Source organism: Leucopleurus acutus (genome assembly GCF_964270905.1).
Source record: "Leucopleurus acutus genome assembly, chromosome: 10".
Lineage (NCBI taxonomy): Eukaryota > Metazoa > Chordata > Mammalia > Artiodactyla > Delphinidae > Leucopleurus > Leucopleurus acutus.
In genome coordinates, this window is record NC_139153.1 from 46,324,098 (window position 1) to 46,343,531 (window position 19,434).

A 19,434-nucleotide genomic window follows, 5' to 3' on the forward strand; every position below is an offset into this window, starting at 1 on the left:
ACTATGTTTACTGTGCTTGGTAAAGTTTTTTAATTATGGGAAGCACAATTCTATCTTAAAGTTCTTGTCCAGGGTAATTTCGGGTTGCTAGTTTCGTGATTTAAGCATCAGTGACTCACCAGTTCGCGAGATTTTCTTCTTCTTTCTTTCTTCTGCCTGTTTTTATTCATTTTTATTGTTACATTGGCTTAAACTACCACTTCTCAATCTTCTAAGGAAAATTTGAGACAGTGGTTTTAAAACTCAAGATTCCCTTTAAAATTCTGGCACTTCTTGAGTTGATATTTTAATTTTTTAAAACTAAATTCTGTAGTGCTTTTACAAAACTGAATATTCTTAATATAAGTATAAGTGTTCCATTTCCTGGTAGAATGATTTTTAGCATTGTTGTGAAGGTTAAAATTGTGTTTTACTGACTTAACGTTTCATAGAATTGCCTTAAAATGAGTATAAAAATTGGTAAGGGAGCTTCTAGTACAATTGACTGCCTTAACATGGCCTGATAATCCAGTGACCTTTCTCTCAAATATTATTTCTCTTTCTTATAAACTAAGATGTTTGTGATAGATACTTCTGAGTCTAGTTACCCACTTTTGAATTTTTTCCCACTGAAATTCACATAGTCTGAAGATCTGTGAAAGCGTTATGAGAAAACTAGCTTGGGTTCAAAACATCTTAACCAAATATACCCCACAAGACTTCCCAAGAGTGACTGCCAGTTTGTGACTATAGAAGCAGCCGGTTGGGTGTTTTCTGAGCCATGGAAATTTAAAGTGTCTATAATGTCATGATTACTTAGTTTGCTGTCAGAGTGTTAGCAGATTGAAGGTTTGCTCCCTACTGCATTTTCAGAGTTGCTGTGAGTGGCAGAGGGTCACCTTAGGTGAAGGAAGAGGGGCAGGAAGTTCTGAAAACAGGACTCCTGAGGCCTACCTCCATCTGCCTGCTTAAAAGATGCAGACTGACTCAGTATGAAAAATAATGGATAGAAAAATTCATTTAAGTATGTGGGGCAAGTGTTAAGTGTTGATCACACTTCCTTCCATAAGCAAATGGCTAGGTGTTTTTTATTCTTGTTTAATTATCTTGATAAATTTTGAGTTTGTTGTTGTCATTGTTTTGGATTTGAGAATAACTTTAATTTTAATGTATATTTATGCTGTGTATTTCAAACCTATATCACATATATGTATACATATATAGTCTTCATGTTGGAGAGAGATATGAGTTTGTAATTCATTATAATCTTGAGGGTTTTTTAAAATCAGTAAAATGACTACTGTTGCTGTTTTTAAGCTTATTAAGTTCAGGTGTGTATCATGTTTAACTTTTTCCCCTATCTTTTTATCTTTACCTCTTTGTCCTCTACATGCTGTGATTTAAACCCTTCTGCTCTGTTCACCTGAACACCTGGTTTTTGCCATCTTCTTTATGTTGATGTTTGTTACACAGTACCACAAAACCTGCTCCACACCTGGATGGGTAAGAGTTACGTTCTTTTTATCTTGGAGAGGTGTTTGGGTGGCCAGTTCAAGACAGATTAGACCATGGGTGAACCCTCAAGGGGGCGCTCTTGATCTCTGGGTTAATCTCATAGCTGAGCTCTTCCTAAGGATCACAGGGCGCAGTAGTCTTGAGACCTCTCATGTCACTGAAGGGGTCTTTGCGTGGGCTCATGGGTGAACTTCTCAGGCATGCGCTCTTGAGTGACCCTGTAAGGACGGTGTCTGAGTATCAAGTGCAATCTGATTGTTATCAGACTCTTTACTATAAAATAGTTAAGAACCATTGTTTTTAAGGCAGAAAACTAAGGCCCAGTTTGAGATTTTTTTTTTTTTCCTTTTATGAAGCAGAAGTTCTAATTCCCTTCTAGTTGCTTCATACATCAAACACTTCGCTCTTATTTTCAGGTCTGTGGATATGTCATTGATAACAGTTGTCTTGATTACTGCTCATGGCTTAATTATCGTCAAAACAATTTTTTCTTGAATTTGTATTGCAACAGGGTGCATGTTGTCTTTGGACTAGTTATTTCCGGTTTTGAAGTAATCGAACAAATTGAAAATCTGAAAACTGATGCTGCAAGTAGACCTTATGCCGATGTGCGAGTTATTGACTGTGGGGTGCTTGCCACGAAGTCAACAAAAGACGGTAAGAGTGTTTTGGGGGTAGAGGGAGCTAGGATGCAGGTAACACATGTTGAAGACTGTAACTTAAAGATACCTCCTAGATTTTAGTAGTGGAAGAAACTCCTACGAGTAGTATAGCAATAGCCCTGATGCCTCTATATCATACCCTGTATCCAACCCATCAGGGAATCTTTTCAAATCTGACCTTTTCTTTTTACTTCCCCTGCTATCAGCGTGGTCCAAACCCAGGTATCTTTTACAAGATAGCAATAGCCTCATTACTGTTCACTTTGCCTCTGTCCTTGCTCCTCTGTCCTCTTTTCTCAGCAACGATAGCTTCCTGACTGGTCTCCTTGCTTAACTCTTGACCCTCTACAGTCCTCAGCAGCACCCAGAGCCATCTTCTTCAAGGGCTCCCTCTCCATCAGCCAAAGCTAAAGTCTTTACAACGGTCTGTAAGGGATTCTGGCCTTCTGCTGTTTCTCTAATCTCTCTTTCCCCTCATTCATTGTCTTGCCAGCACGTTGACCTTTATTCAGACATGTCAAGCACTCAGGGACTTTGTGCTGGCTGTTCCTTCCCTCAGGAATACTCTTCGTTCAGATACCTGCATGACCCCCTCCCTCACTTCCTTCAGGCCTGTGCTCAAATGTTATCTTAAATTACCTCAGATTTCCCTGTTCCCTTTACCCTGCCTTTACTTCCCCCTTCTTTTAGCATTTATCATTTGTCATATTATGTAGTTGCTTATTTTCTTCTCTGACCCAACTAGAATATAGACTTCATGAGGGCTTTGTTACCTTACAATCTCACCAGCAAATCGTATTATCAACTTGAAAAACAAAGTTTATTTAAATTTTGTTTTTACGTAAAATAGATAGCTAGTGGGAAGCAGCCGCATAGCATAGGGACATCAGCTCGGTGCTTTGTGACCACCTGGAGGGGTGGGATAGGGAGGGTGGGAGGGAGGGAGACCCAAGAGGGAAGAGATATGGGGACATATGTATATGTATAACTGATTCACTTTGTTATAAAGCAGAAACTGACACACCATTCATTGTAAAGCAATTATAAAGATGTTAAAAAATATTAAAATTAAAAAAAGAATAAATAAATTTTGTTTTTAGTTTTCTTTATACAAAACATGTTTTACAATACTTGGTAATCATGTTTTTTACTCTGAAACATAGGCACTGAAATCCAGTACTAATATTTTTGTTAATATTTCTTAAAAGTTTTTGAGAAAAAAAGGAAGAAACCAACTCATTCAGAAGTCTCGGATTCCTCTTCCAATTCCTCTTCCTCTTCAGAATCATCCTCAGAAAGTGAAATTGAACATGAGAGAAGCAGAAGAAGGAAACATAAGAGGAGGCCAAAAGTTAAACATTCTAAAAAGAGACGAAAGGAAGCAAGCAGTTCAGAAGAGCCAAGGAATAAACATATAATAAGCCCAAAAGGGTAAGTGCGAAACACCAAGGTAGTCTTACCTAAGAAACAGACACCCTGGAATGGGGAAAGTATGTGTGATTCTGTAAACTTAGCTTTATTACCTATTGTTGAAAAGGATAGCATTTTGTGGAGTTCAAATTGAAATCTAGCAAATCAAGGGTAGCACAGATGTTTCATATCAAAGATTTACGTGTTTGCAGGTGAGAAAAGAAAAAAGGATCATTTGGCAATTCTTATCAGAATTTTAGTGCTGTGGCTTTTTCACTGCATTGTGTTTTATATGTTCTCTTTATGACAGTTGTGTAAACCTTTTTAGTGAGCTTTGTAAGGTATCAGTAGTTTTGCTGCTAATTATATTATTATATTATTTAATATTATTATAAAATACAGACATTACACATCTTAATTGGTGATTCGGTTTGTTCTCTCTAAGTCACTCTGAGAGGAGTGATACCAATGAAAAAAGGTGTATCGATTCAAATGCTAAAAGGGAAAAGCCTGTGGTGCGCCCAGAAGAGATTCCTCCAGTGCCCGAGAACCGATTTTTACTAAGAAGAGATATGCCTCTTGTCACAGTGGAGCCTGAACCGTAAGGATGATTAACCTACATGTTTTCGTTTCTCTGACTGGTGATTCTGTTAGCTCATTGCAGGTCCACACTCATTTATTGAGCATGACCCATAGTCAGAGCACTTTGAATTATACTGGGGGAGATATTGGATTCGTAAATGACATGTACCCTACCTTTCAAAATTCATATTCTGCTAGTAGAGAGAGGGGGTTTGGCAAGTTGATCAGGGAGAAGTTCTTAGTGGAGATCTGGAAAGGTTTCATTACCAATCTCATTTACTTGGCCTTTCATTAGGGGTGAGATTTTGGTTGTCAAAACAGGGTTAGTTGAACTCTTTGGATCCAATCGAGTGATAAAACATACTCCAGTTTATAGTGCAAAATTATTGCGTGATGACTGGGGATAAAATTTAGTCCCATATGTTACTGTTGTTAACTTGCTCAGTGATAAATCCTCTATCCTGGAAAAGCTAACATGTAGCTTTAGATTTGGTCTCAAAAAATAGTAATTAGTGTATTTTGTGTGTTAGACTCAAGTTTAGAATTGTTAAGGGAAATATATGAATAGAAATACCATAAAGTGGTTGGTGTAATTGACACGTTTCCTATGAAGAGTTAATATTGAAGCCTGAGAAGTTATGCACATGTCCCTGTTCACAATCAAGTCTCTTGATTGTGGTTATTGTTTAGTTCATTAGAAATTTTAAAATTCTGTATTTTCTCATTTTAAAAAGCTATTATGAAATGGGATGTATCTTTGAACTAATAGCTTAACATACTGATGTTCTCATTTTTAAAAATTGAATATTCTCTTTATGACAGTTGTGTAAACCTTTTTAGTGAGCTTTGTAAGGTATCAGTAGTTTTGCTGTTAATTATATTATTATATATAATATAACATAATATATTGTGAACAAATTTTAGTGGGATCCTTCTTTCTGAAAATATAAGACACCATTCATTGATCAAATCCATTTGGTTTTCAGAAAGTAGGAAACTTGAAAGGTCAGTTTTAGTGTCATCTAGCGGGGGTTGGCAAACTATAGTCATCCATGGGCTAAATTTGGCCTATTGCCTGGTTTTGTGCAGCCCATGAGCTAAATGTGGTTTTTATGTTTTTAAATGTTTGTGGAAAAAAATCAAAAGAAGAATAATATTTTGTGACATGTGAAAATTACATGAAATTCAAATTTCAGTGTCCATAAATAAAGTTTCACTAGAACACAGCCACATCCGTTTGTTCACTGTTTTTCTTGGGCTGTTTTTGTGTTACAGCAGCAGAATCAAAGAGTTGCAGAGAGTTTGTATGTGGTGCTCTCATCGCTTTATATGCTATTCAGTGCACTACACATCACAGTGATGCAGTTATAACTCTCCAGTATTTCAGGTGCTACACATAAAATCCATCTGTGTGGAAAGATATTTTCAGAGATGGAGTATGTAAAAATCTCATTACAGATCCTCATTACCAGAAGAACAGTATTAACATTATCTGCTTTGATAGGGGATACTGAACCCTAGTTAAATGAAGTGAAATGTTATTCTCCCTGAAAAAGAATTCCACTCTCCTTAGTAGATCTGTGTCACAAAAAATGATACTTTCTAATTTCATTGATAAAACATTTGTGAAGACTTGTTTTCTTTTTGTTACATAGTTATCTTAATTTTCTTCTTGGCCTAAAAATCCTAAAATATTTACTCTTGGACTCTTTTCTTAAGAAAAAGTTTGCCAACCCCTGTTATCTGGTATTTTTAAAGTAGTTTATACCACTGTCTTGTATTTATGGTTGAATATTGCTAGTAAGTTTATTTGGTCATCACTCTTCTTTGGTTACATAACATCTTTGGAAGTTATATTCTGCAGAATTATTTTAAATCATAATTGGCAGGTAGTTGTGTCATACAAAGATAGCAAGTAGGTCTATTTCATTAGAACGTTTGAGATTTGATCAGTTGTTTGGGAGCTAGAATTGTGTGCTAAGAATGCAAGGTATGCAAGGATAAGAAACAGGGGCTGTCAGCCTTAGTGAGCTTGCCACCTTACTGAATTTACCAGCAGTTAAGCTCATTATCACTTATAATTCACTTAGCGAAAGCTGGGTTCCACACTTGCTCTAATTCATTTGTTCTCATCTTCAGCTGCACTTCAGAGTAATTTGGCAAGCTTTTAAAAATACCAGTTTCTGGGCCATACAGCAAATTAAATCAGAATGTTGTGGGGAGGAGGTAGAGGGTGGCAGCATTGGATCAGCATATAAAAGGTTCTCAGGTGAACATTAATTTGTGCCGAACACTTAATAGGCAAGTCATTTGGTTCAGTGCTTTGTTCTTCATGAGGAAAACGAGGTTAACAATTGCCTGCCAAGAGTCCCTGTTACATCTCTCATTGTGAGAATCAAATGATGTCATGAATATGAAATGACTGAAAAGACTATAATACACTTTTTAGTCAAGGTTTTCTTATAGTAATATTGTGTGTTTATCTGGAGCCAGATTCCTGGTTGGGAAAACCCTATAAAATGGTTATAAGAGTCAAGTTTAATTTCTTTCCGTGACCTTGGGCAACGTTTTTAACCTCTTAATCTTAAAATTCTTTGTCTTTAAAATGGAGATGATAATAGTACCTACCTCATAGTGTTGTTATGAGAATTAAATGAACTAATGCCTCTAAAACACTTATTAACAACCAGCAATGAACAATCTGAAAAGGAAATTGAGAAAGTAATTCCATGAAATAACATCTAAAAGAATAAAATACCTAGGAATAAATTAAATCAAGGAGGTGAAAGACTTGTACGATGAAAACTATAGGTATATATCTAAAATACTGCTGAAAGAAATTAAAACCTAAATAAGTGGAAAGACATTCTATGTTCATGGATTGGAAGGCTTAATATTAAGATGTCAGTACTACTCACAATGAGCTATGGGTTCAGTCAAATTCCAGTAGACTTTGCAGAAATGGAAAAGTCAATGTCCAAGTTTGTACAGAATTGCAAGGTGTCCCAAATAGCCGAAACAATCTTGAGGGAGAAAGACAAAGTTGGAGGACTCATATGTCCTGATTTCAAAATTTAGTACAAAGCTGCAGTCATCAAAGTAGTGTGGTATCTAATAAGAACCTGCTGTGTAAAAAAAAAAATAAAATTCAAAAAACAATAGTGTGGTACTGGCATAAGGATAGACATAGAGACCAATGGAATAGAATTGAGAGTCCAAAAATAAACCCATACATCTATGGCCATTAGATTTTTTTTTTCCCAGTGTCATTTACTATATTGACCTCTGGTTAGTACCTCAGTGGCGTGTGGATTAGGTGAGCAGTGTGAGTCTCCGAGAGGATGGGCATAGTGGACACTGAGAACATCCAATATCTGGTCCCCCATGATTGAGGTTCAGACCCTGAAATATGGGACCTACTCATGGTCTGAGAGCCTCTGTAGCAGAAGAGAAAACTGGTGGATCATGAAAACACTGGAGTATAGACCTATGTTATTTGTCCTTCATATTATTGTTTTATTTTAAAAAATTGGCTCCCAGGTGTCCAGAATTGGATTCATTATATTCCTTAGGTTCACAACACCTCTCATGACAGTGTCACCATTGGCTCATACACTGGCTCAAACATTGCTGACTCATACAAAAATTCAGATTTTTTTCTTCTCTTGAGAAATTGAAGAATCTTCCAAAACATTGGTTCTGTTACACTGCAAGGCAAAAATTAGTGGCTACTCAGAGTGCTGTCCCTATTCATACCAATCTCTGCTGTCTCCTGACCAAGAGATGTTGAAATATATCACTGGGCTTGAACTGTTATTCTTCAAGTGGAAGAATAATCAAGTGGAAAGTGAACTATTCTATTGTGTCCACTTCACTGATTTACATTACCTGCCTGTCAGCATTTGAGTTTGAGAACCCTGCTCTGGGGGGGAAGCCCTTACTATATGCAAAGCACTGAACTAACAGTTTTTCATACATTATCTCTTTAATTCGTATAAATAAGTTGAAGTGTTATCTCTGTTTTACAAGTGTGAAAGCTGAAGCTCAAAGAGCTAAATAACTGGCCCAAGATGATAAAAATTCTGATTTTTGATGCTGAGATTCAAACTTTGCATGGCCATTATATTTTAGATAAGGGTGCAAAGTCCATTCCATGGAGAAAGAATAGTCTTTTCAATAAATGGTGCTGAGACACCTGGATTTCCATATGCAGAAGAATGAGGTTGGGCCCTACCTCACATCATATGCAAACATTAACTCAAAATGGGTCAATGACCTAAATATAAGAACTAAAACCATAAAACTCTTAGAAGGAAACATAGGGGTAAACCTTCATGACCTTAGGTTCAGCAGTGGATTCTTATATTTGACACCAAAAGCATGAGCAATAGCAACAAAAAGACAACTCATTTTAAAAATGGGCAAAGCACTTGAATAGACACTTCTCCAAAGAAGATGTACAAATGGGGAACAAACATGTGAAAAGATATTTAATATCATTAGTCGTTAGGAAAATGCAAATCAGACCCACAGTGAGATACCGTGTCTCACCTACTAGGACGGCTGTAATTTAAAACAAAACCCAAAAAAACTAGTGTCGGTGAGGATGTGGAGAAAATTGGAATCCTCATACATTGCTAGGAGGAGTCTAAAATGATGCAGCTGCTGTGGAAAACAGTTTGGTGGTTCCTCAAAAAGTTAAATATGGATTTACCATGTAACTCAGCATGTCTACTCCTAGGTACATATCCAAAAGTATTGAAAATAGATTCAAACAGATACTTGTACTCCAGGGTTCATTGCAGCATTATTCACAGTAGCAAAAACGTGGAGACAACTCACGCGTCCACCAACAGATGAATGGATAAACAAAATGTGGTGTATATATATATACAATGGAATGTTATTCAGCCATAAATTAGAGGTTACCAGAGGCTAAGGGAATGAGGGAAGTGGAGAGGTATTGCTTAATAGGTAGTTTCAGGATGAAGTGATGAAGAAGTTTTGGAAAGATAGTAGTGATGGTTGCACAACGTTTTGAGTATAATTAATGCCACTGAATTGTACGTTTAAAAATGGTTAAAATGGCCAATTTTATGTTATGTATTTTTACCCAATAAATAAGTATGTTTAAAATGCTTATTAATATAACGCCTGACACATAGTAAGTCCTCAATAAAAGCTAGCCATTATGTTAATCATAACAGGTACAAAACAAACTCAAGTATGAAAAGACTTCTCAGGCATGGAGGACTGTAGCTGCCATAATCACCCATAAGATAAAGTAGCAGATTCAGAGCATTGAAGGAGGGGCAGCTTATAGTAAAGTGGGGTAGACAAACAGACTATTAAAAATATAAAATAAATGTGGTCCAGTGGGTAGGACTCTGTGCTCCCAGTGCAGGGGGCCCGGGTTCAATTCCTGGTCAGGGAGCTAGATCCCACATGCATGCCGCAACTGGGCGCCCGCATGCCGCAACTAAAAGATCCCCCATGCTGCAAGTAAAGATCCGCGTGCCACAACTGAGACCCAGCACAGCCGAGATAAATAAAATAAATAAATAAATATTTTAAAATGTATATATAAAATAAAATTTAAAACTGTTAAAAACACTTGACCATTAGAGTCAACAGTACCTCAGGATTCCCTAAGAACATTACTGTTTTGACAAGAGACATCTAAAAAAGGATTTTTTTGAAAGTAGTTCTGTACTTTAAAAGATTGATACTAGTATCGTGTATTTCTACTCAGTTGGGTTACTTTTTTTTTTTTTTGCGGTACGCGGGCCTCTCACTGCTATGGCCTCTCCCGTTGCAGAGTACAGGCTCCGGACGCACAGGCCCAGCGGCCATGGCTCATGGGCCCAGCCGCTCTGCGGCATGTGGGATCCTCCCGGACCGGGGCACAAACCCGCATCACCCGCATTGGCAGGCGGACTCTCAACCACTGCGCCACCAGGGAACCCCCGGTTACTTTTTTTTTTTTAGTTTCTGTATTTAAGGGATTTGCTTAGAAAATTGGGTTATGTGGAGTGCCTCATTCTACGAAAGTGTTGAATCTGAATGAAGTGTTTTTGTATGATAGGAACATAAATTCTGCATTTAAACACTGAGAAAACTGCCTAGCATTTGCTTTTTATAAATTTTCAATCTTCTTTTCCAGGAAGATTCCTGATATTACACCCACTGTAAATGATCAGAAACCATCTGTATCAAAGTCTGGACGGAAGATTAAAGGAAGGGGCACAATTGTATGTGTGTTAAAACTGGACTTTTTTCAAATTACTTATCTTAAGCAGTAAAATGTTTTTACCTCTAGGCAAAATCCTAGCTTTAATCTTAGGTATAGTCCAAAATCTGTCCAAGGAGCTAGTTGTATTCTGTATAGTTATGGGAAGGCACTGCTGTTAGATTAGTGTTTACTGCTGTGTTTGAATGGGTTTGAATATGAAATGAATGTGAAATAATCAGTATGCTGAGAAATGTTAGTATATTGAATAGGCTAATGAATATAACCATTAGGACTTCAAAGAGGAAATTGTTGTGTGTGATTACAGGTGAATCTCCAGCTTTCCCATTTTTTTTAGTTTGACACAACTTCATACCATCTTCTTGGTACTTCAGTCGTTATTGCCTTTCAATGGCGTCAGAGATTGGGTCTTATACCTACCTCTGTCCTATAGCAGATTACAGTTAAGAGATATTTTGAAGGTAGTTATTCCTAACTTTGTTTTTAAAGCGCTATCACACACCTCCAAGATCAAGATCCTGTTCCGAATCAGATGATGATGATAGCAGTGAAACTCCTCCTCACTGGAAAGAAGAAATGCAGAGATTAAGAGCATATAGACCGCCTAGTGGAGAAAAGTGGAGTAAAGGAGATAAGTAAGTATAAGTACAATCCTGTGTCCTCTATATTTTAAGTCTTAAGGGGATAGAGACATATTTCTGGACTTTTCACTAAATATTTACCTTTAAAATTAGACTATGACCAAAGAGAATATATTTGGGAATGCTTGGTGAAATGGGAGGAGGGCTGCTTGACTTTGGGTGCTTTTAAATCAAAATTCTGTTTTCCCTCACAAGACTATAACCCTCCTGAATTTCTTAAAGATTTCTTGTTCAATTTTAGAAATAATCAGGACTTAAAAAAAAATTATATAGCAGATTCTTTCCTAGCCTGTTCTCATAGTCACTAATGAATAAATGGGTAGATAGGGAAATCTGTACCCAGTGTGTGTGTTAACTTCTGACCCCAGGGAGTTTTGTTTCTTCAGAAGTATATCCATGTCCTGTCTTCATTGACACTCCACAGTGCAGTATCTATTTTAGAAATGGGGCTGGCCCCAGAATAGCTAGTGCAAAATATACCAATGGGACCCTGCGTAATTGTTCATGGTAGAATTCTGTTTTTCTCTATGGGCATCCAGCAGAATGGTTCGAAGTTAGAAGAGGAAGGAAAAGGTGTGCGTCTGCTGTGTGGAAGTGGTGTAGACACAGTGGCACTGAGAACTCTGAGTTTTGAGCCCTGATATTGCCACTGAGATATTGTAAAGTCTGCATCTATTTAATGTACTTTTCCCCTAATTTCTGTACTAAGTAGTTTAACTAAAACCATAGGGGAAAGTTGTTGATTACCTGTATGAGGCTGAGATAAAAACAGTAGTCATGTTTTTAAGGAATTCCCTGGTGGTCCAGTGGTTAGGACTCGGGAGTTTTCCCTGCTGGTGCTCGGGTTCGATCCCTGGTCAGGGAACTAAGATCCCACAAGCCGTGCAGCCAAAAAAGAAAAAAAGGCTTCGCCTAAAGTTCAGGCAGTTATCCTGTATCTGCAGAGAATTAACAGAATTGTTTGGAAACTTGATTTCATTCTCCCTCAGAAATCATTCCTGGAGGCAGAGTGTTACTGAGTGGATGATAGCCAGGAACTCAGTAGGGCAGCAGTGCTTTTGTGATTGCTGTAGTTGCTTTGCTTTTCAAAACTATTTTCCTATCGAATTTGAAAATTCTTGGCTTGGCTCTGAAAAAAATCCTTTTGTAAGTCTGATAGTAGTGATCTGATAGTAATGATGTCTTTGAAATTACAAGGTCGGGACCAGGCCTATCAGCTGTTGGTTTATCCTTCCTATGTGTGCTTAAAGTGTTGACAGAGTCAGTACTTGGTTGTTAACTAAGCTTTTGCTGATGCATTTGTATTGACAACAAATGTGTTTTAATTTTAAAGCATAGAAAACATGCTTGTAAATAATTGCATGCATATTATGTCCTTTTCTATAGGTTAAGTGACCCCTGTTCAAGCCGATGGGATGAAAGAAGCTTGTCCCAGAGATCCCGATCGTGGTCCTATAATGGATATTATTCAGATCTAAGCACAGCAAGACACTCTGATGGTCACCATAAAAAACGCAGAAAAGAGAAAAAGGTTAAGCATAAAAAGAAAGCTAAAAAGCAGAAACATTGCAGAAGGCACAAACAGACTAAGAAGAGAAGGATTATTGTACCATCTGACATAGAATCCTTAAAATCTTCCACCCGAAGAGTGAAATCCTCATGTGATAGAGAAAGGAGATCTCGTTCTTCCTCGTTGTCATCTCATCACTCGTCCAAGAGGGACTGGTCTAAATCTGATAAGGATGACCACAGCTCTTCAACCCATTCCAGCAGAGACTCATACAGATCAAAATCTCACTCACAGTCTTATTCTAGAGGAAGCTCAAGATCAAGGACTCCGTCAAAATCCTCATCACATTCTCGAAGTAGATCAAAGTCCAGATCTAGTTCTAAGTCAGGGCACCAAAGAACAGCATCAAAATCACCAAGAGGAACAGCCTCTCAGTTAAGTGAAAATAAACCTGTTAAAACAGAACCTTTAAGAGCAACAGTGACACAAAATGAAAATGTTTTAGTACAACCAGTGGTGGCGGAAAATATTCCTGTAATACCACTGAGTGACAGCCCCCCTCCTTCAAGGTGGAAGCCTGGACAGAAGCCCTGGAAGCCCTCTTATGAACGAATCCAGGAAATGAAAGCTAAAACAACCCATTTGCTGCCCATCCAAAGCACTTATGGTTTAGCAAATGTTAAAGAGACTGGTAGTTCATCATCCTACCATAAAAGAGAAAAAAATTCAGAAAGTGATCGGAGCGCTTATTCAAAATACAGTGATAGAAGTTCAGAAAGTTCACCGAGGTCAAGGAGTAGATCTTCTAGGAGTAGATCTTATTCCAGGTCATACACAAGATCTCGAAGTTTAGCTAGTTCACATTCAAGGTCTAGGTCTCCCTCATCTAGATCTCATTCACGAAATAAATACAGTGACCACTCACGGTGTAGTAGATCATTTTCATACTCTTCTGTTAGCAGTGATGATGGAAGACGAGCCAAGAGAAAATTTAGATCCAATGGGAAAAAAAATAACACCTCAAATAAAAGGCACAGCAGCAGCTCTGAAAAGACACTTCGTAATAAATATGTCAGAGGCAGAGACAAGTCTTCATGTCATAGAAAGTACAGTGAAAGCAGGTCATCTTTAGATTATTCTTCAGACAGTGAACAGTCAAGTATTCGGGTTACACAGTCAGCCCAGGAAAAAGAGAAGCAAGTCCAAATGGACATGAATAATAAACAAGAGAAAAACAGAGGTGAAGAGAAACCTAAGCCTGAACGGGAATGCCCTCATTCAAAAAAAAGAACTTTGAAAGAAAGTCCTTCTGATCACTTTAGAAGTGGCAGTAAGCCCAAAAGGAAGAATTATGCTGGGAGTAAATGGGACTCTGAGTCAAATTCTGAACAAGATGTAACTAAAAACAGTAAAAATAATTCCCGGCCATCTTCTGATAAGGAGGAAGGTGAAGCCACTTCAGATTCTGAGTCAGAGTTGGGTGAAATTCACATCAAAGCCAAACCAGCAACTAAGTCTTCAGCAAGTACTTTACTGCCTGATGGTAATAGTGCCTGGAAATCAAGCAAACAGCGGTCATCAACCTCTGATTCTGAGGGGTTCTATTCCAATTCAGAAAACAGTAGAGGAAAACCCCACAAGCATAAACACAGCTCCAAGGAGCATCTTAAAAGGGAACATACCAAAAAAGCAAAAGAGAAATTGAAAGGCAAAAAAGAGAAAAAACACAAGGCTCCAAAACGAAAACAAGCGTTTCACTGGCAGCCTCCACTAGAATTTGGTGAAGAGGAGGAGGAGGAGATTAACGAAAAGCAAGTTACTCAGGAAGCAAAAGAGAAAAAACAACTTTCTGAAAACAGGGAAGCCGTAAAAGAAAATATTCCCCAAACTGAGAAGCCCCGTGAAGATGGCAGTCTTTCAGGTAAACATAATCCAATAACGGTTTCATCAGATACTGATCAGCCTACTAAAGATGATAGTAAACTCAGTGTGTCTCCCGCAGCTTTAAACGCTGAGGAAAACGTGGTCAGTTCTCCCCCGAACATTCAGCATATTGAAGAGAGCATCCCAAGCGGAGTGGAGGATCTGCTTCAAACAGATGACAACATGGAGATTTGCACTCCTGATAGGAGTTCCCCAGCAAAGGCCGAGGCGGCTTCCCCTCTAGGAAATTCAAGGCTTGGCACCCCGGATATAAGCATTGTTCTAAAGCAGGATATGCCAACAGAGCATCCTGAGGCAGAGTTGGGAAAACAGGAAAGCAGCATGTCAGAAAGCAAAATGGTGGGTGAGGTGGGAAAGCAGGACAGCAGCTCCGCCAGCTTGGCCACTGCTGTAGAAAGCACTGTGAAGAGAGAGGTGGCTGAGAAAAGCCAGACCAGCCTCATGGATAATAAATGGAAGCCCCTGCAAGGTGTGGGGAACCTGGCAGCACCGTCTGCTACTACATCAAGTGCTGTGGAAGTTAAGGCACTGACTGCTGTGCCTGAAATGAAACCACAAGGCTTGAGAATAGAAATTAAAAGCAAAAATAAAGTTCGGCCTGGGTCTCTCTTTGATGAAGTAAGAAAGACAGCACGCTTAAACCGGAGGCCAAGAAATCAGGAGAGTTCGAGTGATGAGCAGACGCCTAGTCGGGATGGTGATAGCCAGTCCAGGAGTCCAAGCAGATCTCGAAGTAAATCTGAGACCAAGTCAAGGCACAGAACAAGGTCTGTCTCCTACAGTCACTCAAGGAGTCGATCGAGAAGTTCCACATCATCTTATCGGTGAGCATTACTCTCTTTTCCTTTTTTTCTCCCAAGGAGAGTCTGTTATTGTTTTGCTTGGAAGAACATCAGAGTTAGGGACAAGATCACTGTTTCCCAATATCTGGGAGGGAATAAGGAGAAAGCTTGTGCTGTGTGACTCACAGAGCAGACTGAAGACACAGGGAGCAGAGATTTCAGGGGAAGAGATTTGGGCTCAGGGTAAAAAAACTATTGCTGTCAATTAAAGCTCCATGGCAACTGCAGTGAGTTGCCGTGATAGGTGGCAAGTTCTCCATTTTTAAAGGAGTGAGGCCGCTCTCTCTACTGTTAGTGATGCCTTAGAAGGGAATCTTGCATTTACAGAATATGTAGGATTTCGAGATCAGTAATCTAACCCTCCATTTTATACAAGTGGAGGGTGAGGGCCAGAGAGGCAAAGTTACCTGCCAAGGACTTGCATCTAGTTGATCTTTATTCAAGGGGCAGGAAATGGTAAAAATGATCATCTTAAGATTGATTGGTCGATTTTTGGTTCAAGTTACGTCTAACTATTGTCATCAGCATAGACTGGCTAATGCAGAGAATGAGCATTTTTAAAACTAAAAAAATTGGTGATGGTGGTATGAAGTTGACAAGTAATTTGTATTCTTTTCTTTTCCTTGTAAATGTTTCATGGTTTTGCCTCACTGCCTCTGACTCATATCCTTTATTACGTTGTGCTTGATTTTCATCACTTGAACTTAAAATGCAGTAAGAATCTTTAACTTTTTTTCTTCCTAGTTTTCTATCAGTCATTTTCTTCCCTTACCCAGATTTCTTTAAAAATAGGAGCCGACATTTACCATCTACAATAAGCATCTCCCATTTACTCTTCAGTTGCTTGCAGTTTGTATTCTGTGCCTTCCCTCCCCCATCTCACTCAGCTGACTAAGATTTTCAGGTACTTCCGCATGGCCAGTGCCAGGGCATGTTTTCAGTCCCTTCAGTCCTTCTAGAAGCCCTCTGCTAGCTCTCCTCATTCCCTCTCAGACCATTCCATGCTTGAGTTGTTGGCGTCTCTACCTCCTCCTGCTCTGACTCCCAACAGGGCCCAGAGAGCTGGTGAATCCTGGCCTTTTGTCTCCGGGTTCATATTCTAGATGAAGGTGCCTGTTGAGCTACTCCAGCCTCCTGTCCGCTCGGTGTGTACTTACCGTTTACACTCAGACAGCTCTGAGCTGTTGGTGACGCTGGCCATTCTCATCTACCTTCCTGCCCCTGCCTTTGGAGTGGGTGGTGTCTCATTTCATACATGAAGACAGTGAGGCATGGAAACGCTAAGAAATTTGCTCTTAAGTTGGGCAGCTCACAGGTAGTAGACTGAGATAGCTAAACTTTGCCCTCCCTGTTTCGGTTACTTACGTGGGCCTGACTTCCCTTCTGGCCTGCAAACTCAGTGAAGTCAGGGGCTGTTTGCTACTCATCCTTCATTCACCTAACAGAGTCGCTCTATAATTGTTCGTTGAGTAAATGACTAGGATCTTATGAGAACAGAATGTGTCTTTGCCAATAAACTGCATCTGTCTTCCAAAACATAAGTACATACTGAATAAAACCTATGAAGATATTACCTGAGTAGCACATACACAGGGGTATTGTTCAGTTCCTGAATGGCAAGCATAAACTAGGGGAAGCAGGGTGGGGCAAAATTGCATTAAGTTTCTTGTTTGTTTTATTAAATATTAAATAGGTATAAATTTTTTTAATGATTAAGGTATAAAAAATAATTTTAAATGGTATCTAGCTTTAAAAATAGAGCTTTGACATACCTAATGTAGTCCTACCCGATGCTACCCTACTTTCTCTCTTCTCTCCTAGAGTTAAATGTTATTCTAAACTTCTATTATAATTTTGTTGTTTCTCTTTGTAGTTTTACTATAAATGTTTCTATCTATATATAATGTTGCTTTTGCTTGTTTTCAAACAAAATCCTTTTTTATATGTATAGATATTCTACGTTTGCCTTTTTCACTCAACATTATGTTCCCAAGAGTTACCTCTGTTGATACATGGCAGCTGTAGTTCATTTTCCTACTTTAGAATATTTCAGTATATATCTGTGTTAATTTTTTTTTAACCCATTCTGCTGTTAATGGAGATTTGGATTGTTTCCTCTTCTGGTATTACAGGTAGGGCTCCTATGAACACACCTGTATCAGCCTTTTCTGTTTTCTCTTTATTTTATTCTGTTCAGTTTAAACCCTCATTAGCCGTCTCTGTGATACCCGCTGTGAGGAGTTCGTGAGAGACCTTTCCAGAGACCTTTCCTCTTGTTGGGTTTTCCCCCTCCTGCCCTACTTGTAATTAGTTTTAACAGCATAATGAGTTAATATGATTTATATATTTTCCACTCTTACTTGTAGATCAAGAAGCTACTCCAGAAGTCGGAGCAGAGGGTGGTACAGCAGAGGCCGCACAAGAAGCCGGAGCAGTTCCTACCGCAGTTACAAAAGCCATAGGTGAGCCTGTGAATCCTGTCCTACTGTGGGGTCTCCATCTGTCTTCTTTTGAAGGCCTGCCCTGCACAGGCAGGCAGAGTGGGGTAGCTGTTGAAAAGGGTCTTGTCATTGCTGACTATCAGACAGGCCTACTTACTCACCTAGTTCTTTCTTTCAAAGAGCTATTGGATTCTTTCTGGCTGATCTCAAGATGGGATCTTATCAGAGTGAGGAAAGAGAAGCAGTAGAAATATTTAAAAGAGGCCCTGACTACCACCTGAACCCCCAGTACATCCTCGTTAACCTAAGTTTCCATCTGCAGTCATCTCTTGACTCGGGTTAGATATTGGGAGAGGAGGACTATTACAAGAGGACAAAGGAAGAAGTGTGTGTGTGGTGGGTGACCCCAAGTTTCTGGTTTTCCCAGCTTCTTCCAGCCCCTTTTTGCCTCTCAGGTATTTACCACTGCTGCAGCTTCATTTTACTTTCAAGTGTTCCACCTGTGTCTTCCCCCTTCCCCACCCAGTTCCTCCCCAGCGACTTTCTTGATGTGCACCTCATAGAAGAATTGTGTAAAACTTCTAACGTTTCTTGTGAAATCCAACATGCTTTTTAAAAAAATTCCAATATACTTTTGATATGAAAATGAAATAAATATAGCTGCTGGATTTCATTGTGTGTTTTCTCCTTGATGGGCAAATAAATGTCTAGATTTTTGATGTAGCCTGTCCTGATCCACAAGTTGATAGCCCCTCATGTGATTCCTATTAGGACGTCCAGCAGGAGCAGATCCAGGAGCAGCTCGTACGATCCCCACAGTCGGTCCAGGTATGGACAGGGGTTGGGAAACCACCTGTGGGGGCAGAATTAAAAGGGCCTTGTTTTATAAAGCCCTTAATTCCCTTTTAAAAGGTGTTGTATGTTATTGAAAAACATATGTTTGTCTTTTTGAACAGTTTTTAATCTGTTGGCCCATTGTGCTCTAATGTCAAAAGTGATAATTGATGTCGAATTGTAATGGCAGGGATTTATTGACTATAATTGTCTAATAAGATCCATGAGATTCAATTGAACTAACTCAGTGTTAATTTTGTGATATTTTTTAATGCAGAAAAGAAACTATAACATTTTTCTGTTTAATACGGTAAGTCTGATTTGGGGCAGTTGTTAAATGTTTCCAGTACTTGTTCTGCAGATGTGTCTTCATACTGTCATATAGTGCCCATGTTCTAAGAGGACACTTAAGAAGCTAAAAAGAAATGGGAATATATGAGTATTTGAATGGGAAGATTTAGTGTTTGTTATTGCTGTTTAAAGCAGGTCCTACACCTACGATAGCTACTATAGCAGGAGTCGGAGTCGAAGTAGAAGCCAGAGGAGCGACAGTTATCACCGAGGCAGAAGCTACAATAGGCGGTCCAGGTGGGTCTGTTCTTTCAAGCACTGTAAGTTACTGTGGGCACTTAGGGTGTGGGGTGAGAGACTGCTGTAGAAGAGAAAGCACCATCTTCTGAGGACAGAAATACTTCTTTCTCTGCCTGAACTGCATCAACGCAAAGGCAGTTACTGAAAGTGGCCTTTGTATTAAGAGTTGCTGGGTAGTATTTACTGGTGGTTGTTAATGTTTGAATCTAAAATGGATTTTTAAATATTCACAT

General features: G+C 38.9%; 1 protein-coding gene across 11 annotated transcripts in view; it reads left to right on the top strand.

Annotated features, from left to right (window-relative positions):
- The window catches only part of NKTR (natural killer cell triggering receptor), a 49,042-nt gene that overhangs the window by 25,241 nt on the left and 4,367 nt on the right, over positions 1-19,434 (top strand). For 6 of the 11 annotated variants that reach the window (XM_082849134.1, XM_082849139.1, XM_082849141.1 and 3 more), the window contains 11 exons: positions 1,453-1,482; positions 2,006-2,151; positions 3,365-3,587; positions 4,012-4,167; positions 10,312-10,399; positions 10,888-11,033; positions 12,426-15,317; positions 17,702-17,797; positions 18,548-18,604; positions 18,888-18,920; positions 19,097-19,198. In XM_082849134.1, coding sequence (XP_082705260.1) covers positions 1,453-1,482; positions 2,006-2,151; positions 3,365-3,587; positions 4,012-4,167; positions 10,312-10,399; positions 10,888-11,033; positions 12,426-15,317; positions 17,702-17,797; positions 18,548-18,604; positions 18,888-18,920; positions 19,097-19,198 — 3,969 coding nt within the window. Of the gene's footprint in view, positions 1-1,452; positions 1,483-2,005; positions 2,152-3,364; positions 3,588-4,011; positions 4,168-10,311; positions 10,400-10,887; positions 11,034-12,425; positions 15,318-17,701; positions 17,798-18,547; positions 18,605-18,887; positions 18,921-19,093; positions 19,199-19,434 lie in introns of those variants that run through there. The other 5 variants (XM_082849140.1, XM_082849137.1, XM_082849138.1 and 2 more) reach the window with 5 other exon arrangements.